Here is a 12022-nt window from a genome sequence, read left to right as displayed (position 1 = left end):
CCGCTAGGCAGAGAAGGGGTGAGCTGGAGAGAGGAGAGGAGGATTATCCGGCTTATCGCCTACTGTGGACTGAGCCCGATAAGCGGAGAATCGCCGTGGTCTGACGACGGGGTGTCAAGGCAAGAATAAAGGCGAGGGCAACTGAGATAACTGGTGGAGGCGTTCGACGAGAAAGCAAGGCCTTTAAGCCAGGAGTCGGGGTGGAGGTGGAGGGGTTGGTGAGCGAGGCCGGAAATAGGAAACTACAGCTCCCAGAAGGTGTAGCGGCCGCGTCCCGGATGCTGTGACCGTGAAGCCTGATGGGACAGGTAGTTTTGCAAACGACTTGACCTAGAGGCTGCCGAGGTTGGAAGTTCTGAGGCCTGGGGCTACCAGAGCGGGAGAGAGATGGAACTGGAGCAGAGAGAGGGGTGAGTGGCTTTGAGGAAAACTACGAATCCCAAGAGACACTGCGGCTGCATGGTGTCAGCCTTCCGCGCTTTTACCCTGAGGGCTGATGGGGATTGCCGTTGCTCCAACTGCTTTGACTTAGAACTCTTTTAGGGACTGGGGTCCGTATTCCGGCGTCCTGGTCCGGGAGAAGGCTACTGGTCCAGACTCCTGGATCTGAGAGACGGGGAGGTGGGATGCCGGGACTCCTGGGTCTGAGTGAGGAGTTGGGGACATGGTACTCCGGAAGGAAGAAACTGGAGGTCTGAACTCCGGGATCCTGGGAAGGGAGGGCTGAGGGCCCTGGACTCCTGCGTCCGAGGAAGGAGGGGCTAGAGGCTTGGCTCCTGTTCTGAGGGAGGAGGGACTAGGTGCTGGGGGTTCAGGGTCCCTGAGTCCCCTGACCTTACAGGACCATGGCAGCCGTCGGCTTTGAAGAGTTCTCAGCCCCGCCAGGCTCCGAGTTGGCGCTGCCTCCGCTGTTCGGTGGTCACATCCTGGAGAGCGAGCTTGAGACAGAAGTGGAGTTTGTGTCCGGGGGTCTGGGTGGCTCGGGGCTCCGGGAGCGAGATGAAGAGGAAGAGGCAGCCCGGGGCCGGCGGCGGCGCCAGCGGGAACTAAATCGCAGGAAGTACCAGGCGCTAGGTCGGCGCTGCCGGGAGATCGAGCAGGTAGGTGAGTGTGGATTCCCCCGTTTTGGGGTCTCCTGGCCTAAATTGCCAACCCCTCCCAGTCTCTGCCTGTCTAGATGCCCAGGCTACCTTGCCTGGCTGAATGAATCTTCATTCATTTATTTATTCATTATTCTTTTATTTAGCACTTAATAATTGCCAGGCACTGTGCAAGACACCTTAGACATGTCTTCTCTAGGAGCTTCATCTGACAACCCAGATCAGCTCGCCGATGTTTCACAGGTGCCTCTCATGCTCCCCACTGATCACACTTCAGATCTCATACCCCTGACATCAGTCACTCCTCATGCCCTGTTCCTTCTTCTCTCAAATCTCTCAGATCCTTCTCCTCCCCTCCATCCCCATGGCCCCTGCCCAGATGCAAGTTCTTTTGACTGAATCACTGCATTAGCCTCCTTAATGGGGATGAGGATGGAGCGGTAGGCAGGGCCCAGATCCTGAAAGGCCATGAACACCAGGAAGAGAAGTTTGATTTATTTGTTTGTGAGTGACTGGGAGCTATTGGAAGATCTCAAAGGGGAGAGACAGGGTCAGGTCTGGATGTTTGAAAGACTGTCTGAATTTTGTTATTTGTTTGCTGGAGCTGCTGTAACCAAGAACCACAAATTGGATGGCTCAGTAACAGGAATGGGCTGTCTTAGGTTCTGGAGACCAGAAGTCTGGGACTGAGGCGTCAGCAGTGCTGGGCGATTCTGAGGGCTGTGAGGGAGAATCTGTGCTAGGCATCTTGCGTAGCTTTTGGTGGTTTGCTGGAGATCTTTTGTGTTCTTTGGCTTGTTAGATCTCTGCTTTCATCTTCACGTGGCATTCTTCGTGTGTGTGTGTGTGTGTGTGTGTGTGTGTGTCCCGATTTCTTTTAATAAGGATGCCACCAGTCATACTGGATTACAGCCCACTCTAATCACCTCGCTTAACTTGATTACCTCCATGAAGACCTATGTCCAAATAAGGTCACATTCTGTGGTACTGGGGGTCAGAACTCCAACACCCCTTTTTAGGGGGACACCATCTAACACATAACAGTGATATCGGGGAGCTTTGGAAAGGGGGCAGTCAGTGTAGTGGTCCAGGCAGGAGAGGAGGATGGAGGCGGGAGCTGGGGTAGGAATCAAGGGGATGCAGAGGCAGGAGTGACTAGGAGAACTAATAGGAAGGTGAGGTTTGAGCCGAGTCTTAGGCTAGGTAGAGCATGTCAGGCTGACTGGGTGGAAAAGTGCATTCAGGACTCTGGGTAGCACAGGGCTTGCTCAGGACTGGAGGGGTGTTCAGTTTGACGGGGATGCTGGGGAGGGGAAACGGCCTTAAATGCCAGGCTGTGGGCAGTGTGAGCAGTGGAAGTGCTTGGAGCAGGGTCAGCTCCAGGTGTTAAAATATATTCCCGTGAAGCTGCATGAAGGGTGAGCCTGTGCACAGCCTGTGGCCAGCAGCCCTGGTCCCTCCTTGTAGGTACGGACCCAGCAGACACACCCATGCACCAGGTGAGTTACCAGATAACTAGATACCACATTTTATCTTTTACCAGGTAGCTTTCCCTCTGCTCCATCCTTCCACTCACCCCAATCTCTCATCTTCTCTCCACGGCCACTCCTCTCTCCTCTTTTCAAGACTCCGCACGTGAACCCCTCCCTTCCGCAGTAATATTCAATCCCTGCCACTTGGTGTTCACAGGGTCTTTTGGTGCAAGGGCAGTGCTGTCAGAGTGACCACTGTCACCTGGGAGCTCCCACTCTGTGCCAGGCCTGCTCTGGGGGCTTCACACAAGGACATCTGGGAACTCTGTCAGCCCCGTAAGCAGCAGGTATCCTGAGCCCTGTTGAACTGGTGGATGCTGGGGTCCAAAGAGACTCAACCGTTTGCTCAAATGGAGCTGCGTTTGAGACCCTGCTCTTAGCCCACCCCCGGCCAGGAATAGGTTGTTATTATTCTCCTTTCACCAATGCAGAAACCCAAGGCTCAGAGAAGTTAAGTAACATCCCCAAGGTCACACAGCTGATAAGTGGCAGGCTGAGGTTTGAACCCAGGTCTTTCTGACCCAGGAACAGAACACACTTTTTCACGTCTTAGCCGCACACCTCCAACGGCCCTAACTAAAGTAGCCAGCTCCTGCCCCAGCCACCGGTATATCTGCCTGTTTGGTGCCTTTCGAGCCCTTTATCCCTGTGAGGTCGTTGGTGTAGCAGTATTTAAGAAGCACCCATTCAGCCGGGTTCTGCTCGAGGCCCTGGGGACAGGGCACAGACCCAGGCCTTTGGAGTTTCCATTCTGGTTGGGGAGAAGCCAGTGAGGACGCTGAGTAATGAGACAGGACACAAGGCGATGGTGACCAAGGCAAGGAAAAGTGGACCTGAGAAGTGTGGCGGGAGGGCGGAGTTCTGGCATGGGAAGTGGGGAGGGGCTGCTGCAGTTTAAAGGGAGGGTCTGAGTGGACTCAGACCTTTAAGCTCAGACTTGGAGAAGTTGAGTTACGCAGGCACCTGGGGCAGAGCATGTGCAAAGCCCCTGGGACAGGAGGGTTGAGTCGGGGGACTCAAGCATGAGCTTGGAGGCTGGTGGGAGTGGAGTGGAGGGAGGGGAGCAAGAGAGGTGGTGAGGAGGTGGGGGGCAGGTGCAGCGGGCCCTAGAGGCCCCAGGATGGTCCTTGGCCAGTCTCCCTGGTCCCCACCGGGGGCTCTGTTCACCATGTGCTGAATACCTGGAGTGCAGCCGACCTGTGCTTTCCCCGCAGGTCAATGAGCGGGTCCTGAACAGGCTCCACCAGGTACAGAGGATAACCCGGAGACTCCAACAGGAGCGGAGGTAACCCACTGCACACCGGCCCTGGGCACTGTTTCCATCACCTTCCTGTCAGGCCAGGAGGAGGCAGGGCTGGAGAGGAGGGCTCTGGGCTGAGGCAACCAGGGTCCAGGAGTGGAACTGGGCCTTGGAAGACGGCTGAGCCATGGGCTTGAGGGGAGTGGGTGTGCTCCCTTTGAATGGAGTATAGCAGAATGCAGGAGACCGGACTTAGGGTCCTAGAGTCAGTTAGTTTCAAGCACCATTTTGCTGTGTGACTTGGGCCAGCCACATCCCCTCTCTGAGCCGTTCCCTGTCACCTAAGGGTAACCCCCAAATCACGAGGCTGCTGAGACAATGTGGGAGCTCCCAGGGTGAGCTCAGCTCAGAGCCTCCTGCCTCAGGCCACCACGACCAGGAGAGGTGTGAGCTCTGGGGCCGGCCCACGGCCTGCTGTTCCCACCTCCAGGAAGTGTGGAGCACGGGCCTGAAGGTGACGGCTCCGAGATGCTGTGCCCCACGCCCCGCGCCAGTCCTCCCCTCTGCTCACCTGACCCAGCGGAGACACCCTTTTCTCTGAAGCAATTTCTTGGCGTCCAGGTCATTCACCCACCTGGGATCCCCCTCCTCCTGGCCACTTCTCGGCTGCTTTGCTGGGTCACTCTCATTTCCCCAAACCCTTAACCTGCAGGATGTGCGGCTTGGCTCCTGGGTTAGACCTGTACTGCCCAGTCCGCTAGCTGCAGGCGGCGACTCTATTTTACGTTGAAAGTGAAATTTAATAGTCATTGAAGGGAATTTGAATTCATTAAATGAAATGGAAAATTTAGTTCCTCTGTGATGTGCTTAGTTGGCACGAACAATTAAATTAACTAAAATGAAGTGACATTAGAAATTCACTTTCTCAGTCACAGTAGCCTCATCACTTTCTCAGTGCTCAGTAGCCACTTGGTTCCAATTTTAATCTAAATTAAAATTAAACAAAACTTAAAATTTCAATATCTGAGTCACTTGCCAGGTGCTCAAGGACCAGATGAAGATTCTGGACCTGCATGGTGGTGGTTGCATAACAATGTGAATGCACTTAATGCCACTGCACTGCATGTTTTAAAGTGGGTACGCTGGTAAATTTTATGTTATGTATATCTTACCACAGCTTTTGAAAAGAATTTTTTTGAAAGTGTGAAAGAAAAAAAAAAGATAAAATGTAAGACAGGCCAAGTCATTTCTCTGCTCACAACCCTGCAGGGGTCCGGCCTGTCACACCTGCCTCCTCGCTCTGCCTACAACATGTCCGACACGCTCCCACCTCAGGGCCTTTGCGCTTGCTGTTTCTCCCGCCACCCCCTCACCCCAGAGAGGCCTCGCCCACCATCCCTTTGAAGTTCCAATCCCTCATCCTGTTATCACCCATCCCCTTTCCTATTTTCTGACTTGTCGTGATTTGTCGTTTGCTAACTGTCTGCCTCCCTTGCAAGGCTCAGTTCAGTAAGCACAAGGATCTTTGTTTTGTTCTCTGATACACCCCAAGCCCCTCAGACACCGCCTGGGGCAGAGCAGGTGCTTGGTACACCCTTGTAGAATGAAAGAGTTTGTGCCTGTGACATGCTCTGCCCAGGCGCTGGCTCACTCACAGGCACGACTCAGTTGGAGCTGGAAAAAACAAAAACAAAACAAAAACCAAAGAGCTTTCAGAAACAGGGACGGGGAGGAGAAGGCAGCATCACCTGTGGGAGCGGTCTGCCCCCGCCCTCCACGCCCTCCAGTTATGAGTGATAATCACTTACGCTTGACTGTTTACTAAGCTGCCGTCCCACCGAGCACTTAGATCATTCAGGTGGCAGTGTTGCTCTCAGCAGACTGCCCCGTTGCATTGTCACACCCCAGTTACAGAGCAGGAACGAGGCACAGGTCACCCTGTCTGGCCCAGAGTCTTGCTGGCTCTTCGTGTGCTCGGCACCCGGGTCTCAGAACCTTCCGGGTCCAGGACAGCCGTGGCTTCAGAGTCAGAGCTGGGACCCTCTCCCCAGCTGCCAAAAGACAAAGCTGTCTGCCTGGTGGCTTCTCTCTGGGCGCAGGTTCCTGATGAGAGTGCTGGACTCCTACGGGGATGACTACCGCGCCAGCCAGTTCACCATTGTGCTGGAGGTGAGCTTGGGGAAGGGGGCCAGGGGGCTGGGAGAGCCCGGGCCCAGGACATAGCCTTCACCTGCCCACCTACCCCCACTGCAGGACGAGGGCAGCCAGGGCACAGATGCCCCCACCCCAGGCAATGCCGAGAACGAGCCTCCAGAGAAAGAGGGGCTGTCCCCACCTAGAAGGACGCCTGCACCCCCGGAACCCAGCAGCCCGGCCCCCGGCGAGGGACCCAGCGGGCGGAAGAGGCGGCGAGCGCCCCGGGATGGACGCAGAGTGGGAGCTGCGCTGACCCCAGAACTGGCCCCAGTGCAGGTGGGAGAGGTGGACCCGGGCTCTGTGGGGGTGATGCGGGCCCTGCAGGGCTGGGAAGAGCCAGAGGAAGGAGGTGGCGCGGGAAGGGTTGGAGAGGGTGGGGGCTGGGCAGGGAAGGAGAGTTGGAAGATGCAGGCAAGGGCGTGCGTGGAGAAGGAAGGTCTGGAGGAGGTTCCGGGGAGAAGAAAAGAGAACCGGGGAGGGCTGGCAGCAGAGGAGGGAGAGAAGGCAGGTGAGGGGAGGAGACACTGGAGAAGCATCCGGATCCAGGGACTTTCCCCGAGGGGCACAGAGGAAGGTGTCTGGCCTGGGAAAGCAAGAACTGTGAGGCCAGGGGTCTCCTCCAGATTCCAGGCCACTCAGCCTTGCCTTTATCTCCCCAGATTAAGGTGGAAGAAGACTTTGGCTTCGAAGCAGATGAGGCCCTAGACTCCAGTTGGGTTTCTCGGGGGCCAGACAAACTGCTGCCCTACCCCACCCTGGCCAGCCCCCCCTTTGACTGACCCTCCCCCCAATAAACTGACCCCCGCATCCGCCTTGGCCAGTGTCTGCTGCCTCCACCTCTCATCACACACTCTCAGACTGGGTTTGGTTTTTGCATTTTTATTGGGGGCCACCAGGGAGGGGGCCTCTCCCTGTCCAAGGAGGTGCTCACAGTTTCTTCAGCCAGTCCAAGCTTGGGCCTTGGGGGTCCTGGGGGTGGCTGGGCACATCGGGCATGTTCCCATCGTCTCGGACGGGCACTGTGGGACAGGAGGGTGGGCCACTGAGACTGGCAGATCGCTGGGGCCCAGAAAGAAGGACTGGCCTGTCAGCTTATATTCAGAGAGGGAAATGGGACCCCAGGGGAGAAAGAGAGTAAGGGTCAGAGCATCAGAGATGCAGGAAAGCAGGGGATAGGGACCTAGAGATAGGGGAAATAAGAGATGGATACAGAAGGGAGACTCAGAGAAAGAGCCAACAGAGATGAGGAAACAGGACAGAGGCCTGGAGAAGCGGAAACCCAGGAAGACAACACTCCAGAAAGCAACAGAGATGGGACCCAGACAAGGGCAGAAATTGGAACCATGACAGAAACTCAAAGTGCAGAAACAGACAGGAAGTGAGTTTTATGGCACATGGATTACATCTAATAAAAAAAAAAAAAAAAAAAAGAAGAGCCCAGACTCCTCTGCAGAGTCTGGGGTCCCTGCAGAGGAAAGCCCTGCCCGTTACTCCCCGCCACTGCCCAGGGAGGTCCCAGCCGCCGTGCCCTGGCTCCCACTCACCTGGGTAGTTGTAGGGTGTGGACCGGTTGATCATGACGGCATACCTGGTGGAGGGGCTGAGTGTGGGCACTATTATAGCTGCGGAGAGACACAGGGGTGAGGCCCGAGGAGGAGGTGGGGACAGAAGCTGAACCTTAGCAAAATGGGGGTGCAGTGCATGGGGGGAGGGGAACAGGGAGGTCCAGCACCTCCAGGAGGCCCCTTGGCACCCTGGGATCTCCATACAACAGCAGAAGGGTTTACAACACTTTTTTTTTCTCAGTGGGGGTGGGAGCCAAGCATTCACAGATACCTGGGACCTAGCAGGCACAGGAGGGAAGAGGGTAGTCATGGAATGAGTACATTTGAGTCATGGAGCAAATTGGGAGGGGGTGTCTTGGGAATGTTCCAGAGGAATCATGAACTGTTACAAACTGAGGGGGGGGGGCTGTAAAAGAACAGTCACTGGGAAATTACAGTTCATCTATGGTGGGAGCTGGGAGTTATGGGGGTGGGGCAGGAGAATAAAGGAATGTTCTAAGTCAGCGCTGTTGACAAATCTAAGAGCCATATGTAATTTTACATTTTCTAACAGCCACATTAACATTAAAACATACAAATTAATTTTTAAAATGTATTTAACCTAAATAAAAAAATAAAAACAAAAATACATATTTTACCTGGTATATCCAAAACATCATTTCAATGTATCATCAACATGAAAAAAATATTTTATACATTTTGTTATACTAAGTCTTTGAAATCCGGTGTGTACTTTACATGAGCATGGTAACAAACACCATCTCCATTCATACTAGCCCATCCCAAGTGCTCAGTGGCCAGTATGGCTCGTGGCTGCCTGGGACAGCTGTGCTCTAGAACCGCACGCAGTGAGTGGCCAGCTAACTAGCAGTGTGGACAAGACCTGGGAACCTGTTAGAAATTCCGCATAGCAGGCCCCGCCCCAGACCTACTGAATCAGGTCTCGTTAAACCTAAGTTAACAAGACCCCCACCTCCCGCATCCCACTTAAGTATGAGTGGCCCTGCTCTAGAGCTGAGGTTCTGTCAGGGCGGCACCTTAGAATCACTGGGGGATTTCCACAAGGTATAAGCTTCCCTAGCCCCACCTCCATCCGGCCCAGCTCAATTTCAAATCTGGGGTGGGGGTGCTGACAGTGAGAGAAGAGGACATTACTTTTTTTTATTTTTTACTTTTTTTGGGGGGTGCGGGGAAGGTAATTAGGTTTATTTAATTATTTTTTAATTCTTATTTTTTATTGAAGTGTAGTCGATTTACAGTGTTAGTTTCAAGTGTACAGCAAAGCTATTCACTTATACATATACATATATATGTATATTTTTCCGTTTCTTTTCCACTATGGCTCATTACAAGAAATTATTTATTTTTAACGGAGGTACTGGGGATTGAACCCAGGACCTCGTGCACGCTAGACACGTACTCTACCACTGAGTTATACTCTTCTCCCCCACTTCTCATTTGTCATTATTACTTTTTAGCACTCAGGTGTTTATAACGCACAACGAGAGTTGAGAAGAACCTCTCTTTTGGAGGGATTATGGACCTCTTGGGTGGATGTGTATATGTGTATGGGGTGGGGAGCGACGGGATGGCGAAGGGATGGAGGTAGGGAAGAGGACGTCATGGGGAGGCTGACACACAGGTGGGGACACGGAACGCTGAAGGCGGCGATGGGGCCTTGGGGGTACAGGATGGAACGCAGGTGCCGGGCAATGTGGCACTGGTGGGGAATATGGGACCTCTAGAGCGTGGAGGACGCGGGGGTGACGCAAGTTCCCGCCCGGGGCACTCACGCACCGAGGGCCCCGATGGTGAAGGATGCCACCAGCACCGGCTCCTTGGCCCAAGTACTCTTGAGGAAGGCGGCGATTCCTGGAAGGGTGGGCGAGGAGTGTCACCTCTGCAGGGGATGCCCCCGGTGACCTCTACCCCTCTCGCGAAACCCTTACCCTGGAGGAACCCTCTAGAGACCTTTGCGCCCCCTCTGGCCCGGACCCCACGGCCTCCACGGGGGCTCTGCCGTGCCGTACCCCCGGCACCACCCGGGGGTCCCTGAATCAGCCCCACGCGCCAGAGACGCCCGTACTTACTAGCGGCCATCTTGGTCTCGGCGGCGGCGGCGGCGGCGGCGAGGGCGCGGAGCACTCTGGGAGTTGTGGTCCCTGTAAGCGAGCCTCTTCGGTCTGAGCCTGCGCGTGCGCACTGGCTCAGAACAGCCTTCCGAAGCAGCTGCTGCAGGAAAGGGGGCGGTGCTGCAGATTTAAGTGCAGACACACCTGCACTTGACACACCTGTCCCGCTCTCTTTTATCTCTCAGCCTAGAAAGTCGTTCCGGAAGAGTAACTTCCAGCCCTCTTGAGGCGGCCCAGCTAAGACGGAATGCATCAGTCCTTATTTTATAGTTGACTTACGAGAGTCCATTTTACAGGTGGAGGAACGGAGGCTGGGAAAGGACGAGTGATCGATCTACCACTTGAGGTCGCACCTAAAACTCAGTTCTTCCTGCAAGTTCTAACTCTCATTCCAGAGGAGTTAAGGCCTTCTGTGGACTCTCACAGTGCCCTCTGTGATTTCCATTATAGTGCACATAACATTTTTAACTGCCCTGGTCGGGATCTGTGTTTCCACTAGAGTGGGAACTGCCTGAGGGCGGTAATTAAGTCTGACTCCACTCTGTGCCCCTTGATCGTGCAACACAGGGCCTGGCACAAAATACGTACCACATACATACATATATATATATATTAAATACTATATGTCGTATATTATATATATTACATATATGTAAAGTTTAATGAACACAACCCGTTATGACTACACCCTCTCAAGTTTTTCCACAGCACCATGGGGCTGTGACACAGCCACCCTGAGGCTCCTCCTCACTCCACTTCGCTCCTCCCTTCCCTAAACAGGACTCTGGCTTTCTGTGGTTGCCTCATTTCCCAGCAGGGGAGAGGGCAGGCTGAGCCCTGGCTCCTGCTTCAGCCAAGAAGTGCCTACCATGGACCTGGTGCTGATCCTCCAGCTGCTGACTCTCTGTGAGACCCCCACCCTCTTCTCCTGGGGTCCCTGGCTGGGCTGGGGTGCAGATAGACAAGCGCTGGGGACCTGGATGTGGAGGGCGGAGGGGGCAACGAACAGGACTACAGGGTCCTCCAGAGGGCAGGTGCAGGGTGACCAGGGCAGCACAAGCTGAGGGTTCAGAATTCTAGGCCAGAATAACAGGACTGGGGTTCAGACTCCTGGGTCCTAAGGCAAGAGGACACAGGGACCCTGAATTTCTGGGTTCCTGGAAGAAGAGGAAGTTGAGGGCAGGATTCTGTAGATTTTGAAGCAGGAGAGGGCTCAGGACCCGAGCTCCTGGGGACAGGGAGTATAGAGTCCTAGATCTTGATCTGGGAGAGAAGCCAGAACACCTGGGTCCTGGGAAAGGAGGAAACTGGGGGCCCAGACTCCTGTGCTCCAGAGAGGAGAAACTGTGGTCTCAGATTACTGTCTCCTGGAAAAGGTGGAGTCCAAGGGTCTGAACTCTTGAGTGTAGAGGCCAGAGGAGCTTGGGTCCAAACTTCTTGGGAGCAGCCAAAGGCTTTAACCAGACCAACCCACCTCAACCTTCTACAGGGCCTGTGTGTCACGCAGACATCACTCCAACTGGTGAGTAACATCCCCACCCATTCTTCTATTTGTTGCTGACATCCCATTTCCAACTACTCATATTTTATTTTGGTGCCCATCCTCACCCTAGACTTCCTTAACTTCCCTCCCCGCTCCTTGATTTCTTTCCTTCCATCCTCATTCACTTTGGTAACCAGTACAGGTGAGTAGCAAAGACCACGAACTTCGGAGTTTAAGAGACCGAAGCTGGAACCCCACTTCCACCACAGTATTCATTTGTGACTTTGAGCAAACCACTGCACGCTAAGACTTAGTTTCCTTCTCTGCAAAATGGGGCTGTTGTGAGGATTTAATAAAATCACATGGTAAAACCCTTGGCTCAGAGCTCGGCAAAGCGCAGGGCTCAAGAAATAGGATCTCTGGCAATGCCGATGATTCTCCCATTTGGAAAGTAGGGTCCTTCACCCTGAAATAGCTCTGGGTTTCTTTCCAGGCTCTCTGATGGGTGAGACTTCTTCTTCCCCTCAATTTTCCCCCACTACACTTCAACTTCAAATAAGAATCACCTAGAAAACCATTAAAACCTTAGCTACCAATTTATTTTAAATTATTATTTTTAAATGCTAAAGGTAACATTGATAGTTTGAAAAATTATTAAAGGGCATATAACAACCTTCCTCTTCCCTTTCCTCATCTTCCTTAAATAATCTGAAGCCTTACAAAAACATTTCCATGCATCCAAACACATATATGTATTTATGTACTTCTTTGTTG

General features: G+C 53.6%; 3 protein-coding genes across 5 annotated transcripts in view; 2 read left to right on the top strand and 1 right to left on the bottom strand.

Annotated features, from left to right (window-relative positions):
* The first annotated feature begins 11 nt into the window (after positions 1–11).
* Positions 12–6884, top strand: TFPT (TCF3 fusion partner). 3 transcript variants are annotated; one of them, XM_031457243.2, is made up of 6 exons: positions 12–119; positions 842–1100; positions 3847–3917; positions 5972–6041; positions 6126–6344; positions 6728–6884. In XM_031457243.2, the coding sequence occupies exons 2-6, from the start codon at positions 846–848 to the stop codon at positions 6845–6847; spliced, it is 735 nt and encodes a 244-aa protein (XP_031313103.1). In that variant the 5' UTR covers positions 12–119; positions 842–845; the 3' UTR covers positions 6848–6884. The 3 variants fall into 3 exon arrangements, with proteins under 3 accessions (XP_031313103.1, XP_010997604.1, XP_010997605.1); XM_010999302.3 differs by lacking the exon at positions 12–119 and adding an exon at positions 270–410; XM_010999303.3 differs by lacking the exon at positions 12–119 and adding an exon at positions 461–692.
* A 47-nt stretch (positions 6885–6931) lies between these two features.
* On the bottom strand, positions 6932–9872 carry NDUFA3 (NADH:ubiquinone oxidoreductase subunit A3). Its single transcript, XM_031457248.2, has 4 exons — positions 9724–9872; positions 9431–9505; positions 7613–7690; positions 6932–7087 (listed from the first exon to the last, which is right to left on the bottom strand). Exons 1-4 carry the CDS (start codon positions 9731–9733, stop codon positions 6996–6998), a joined length of 255 nt encoding a protein of 84 aa, XP_031313108.1. The 5' UTR covers positions 9734–9872; the 3' UTR covers positions 6932–6995.
* A 671-nt stretch (positions 9873–10543) lies between these two features.
* Positions 10544–12022, top strand: part of OSCAR (osteoclast associated Ig-like receptor) — a 4788-nt gene continuing 3309 nt past the window's right edge. The window contains exons 1-2 of the mRNA XM_031457242.2: positions 10544–10671; positions 11255–11287. Of these exons, the coding sequence (XP_031313102.1) occupies positions 10635–10671; positions 11255–11287 (70 nt within the window). The 5' untranslated portion in view covers positions 10544–10634. The remainder of the gene's footprint in view (positions 10672–11254; positions 11288–12022) is intronic.

Source organism: Camelus dromedarius, chromosome 9 (assembly GCF_036321535.1).
Source record: "Camelus dromedarius isolate mCamDro1 chromosome 9, mCamDro1.pat, whole genome shotgun sequence".
Lineage (NCBI taxonomy): Eukaryota > Metazoa > Chordata > Mammalia > Artiodactyla > Camelidae > Camelus > Camelus dromedarius.
This window is presented reverse-complemented; position numbering and strand designations above follow the sequence as displayed.

Excerpts from the sequence above, each read along its gene's own strand:
- TFPT (XM_010999302.3), top strand. The coding sequence starts at position 388 with ATGGAACTGGAGCAGAGAGAGGG. Across the intron at positions 1,101-3,846 it reads GCTGCCGGGAGATCGAGCAG|GTCAATGAGCGGGTCCTGAA; the intron begins GTAGGTGAGTGT and ends CTTTCCCCGCAG. Across the intron at positions 3,918-5,971 it reads AGACTCCAACAGGAGCGGAG|GTTCCTGATGAGAGTGCTGG; the intron begins GTAACCCACTGC and ends CTCTGGGCGCAG.
- NDUFA3 (XM_031457248.2), bottom strand. Across the intron at positions 7,691-9,430 it reads CTTCACCATCGGGGCCCTCG|CTATAATAGTGCCCACACTC; the intron begins GTGCGTGAGTGC and ends GTCTCTCCGCAG. Across the intron at positions 7,088-7,612 it reads CACACCCTACAACTACCCAG|TGCCCGTCCGAGACGATGGG; the intron begins GTGAGTGGGAGC and ends CCTGTCCCACAG.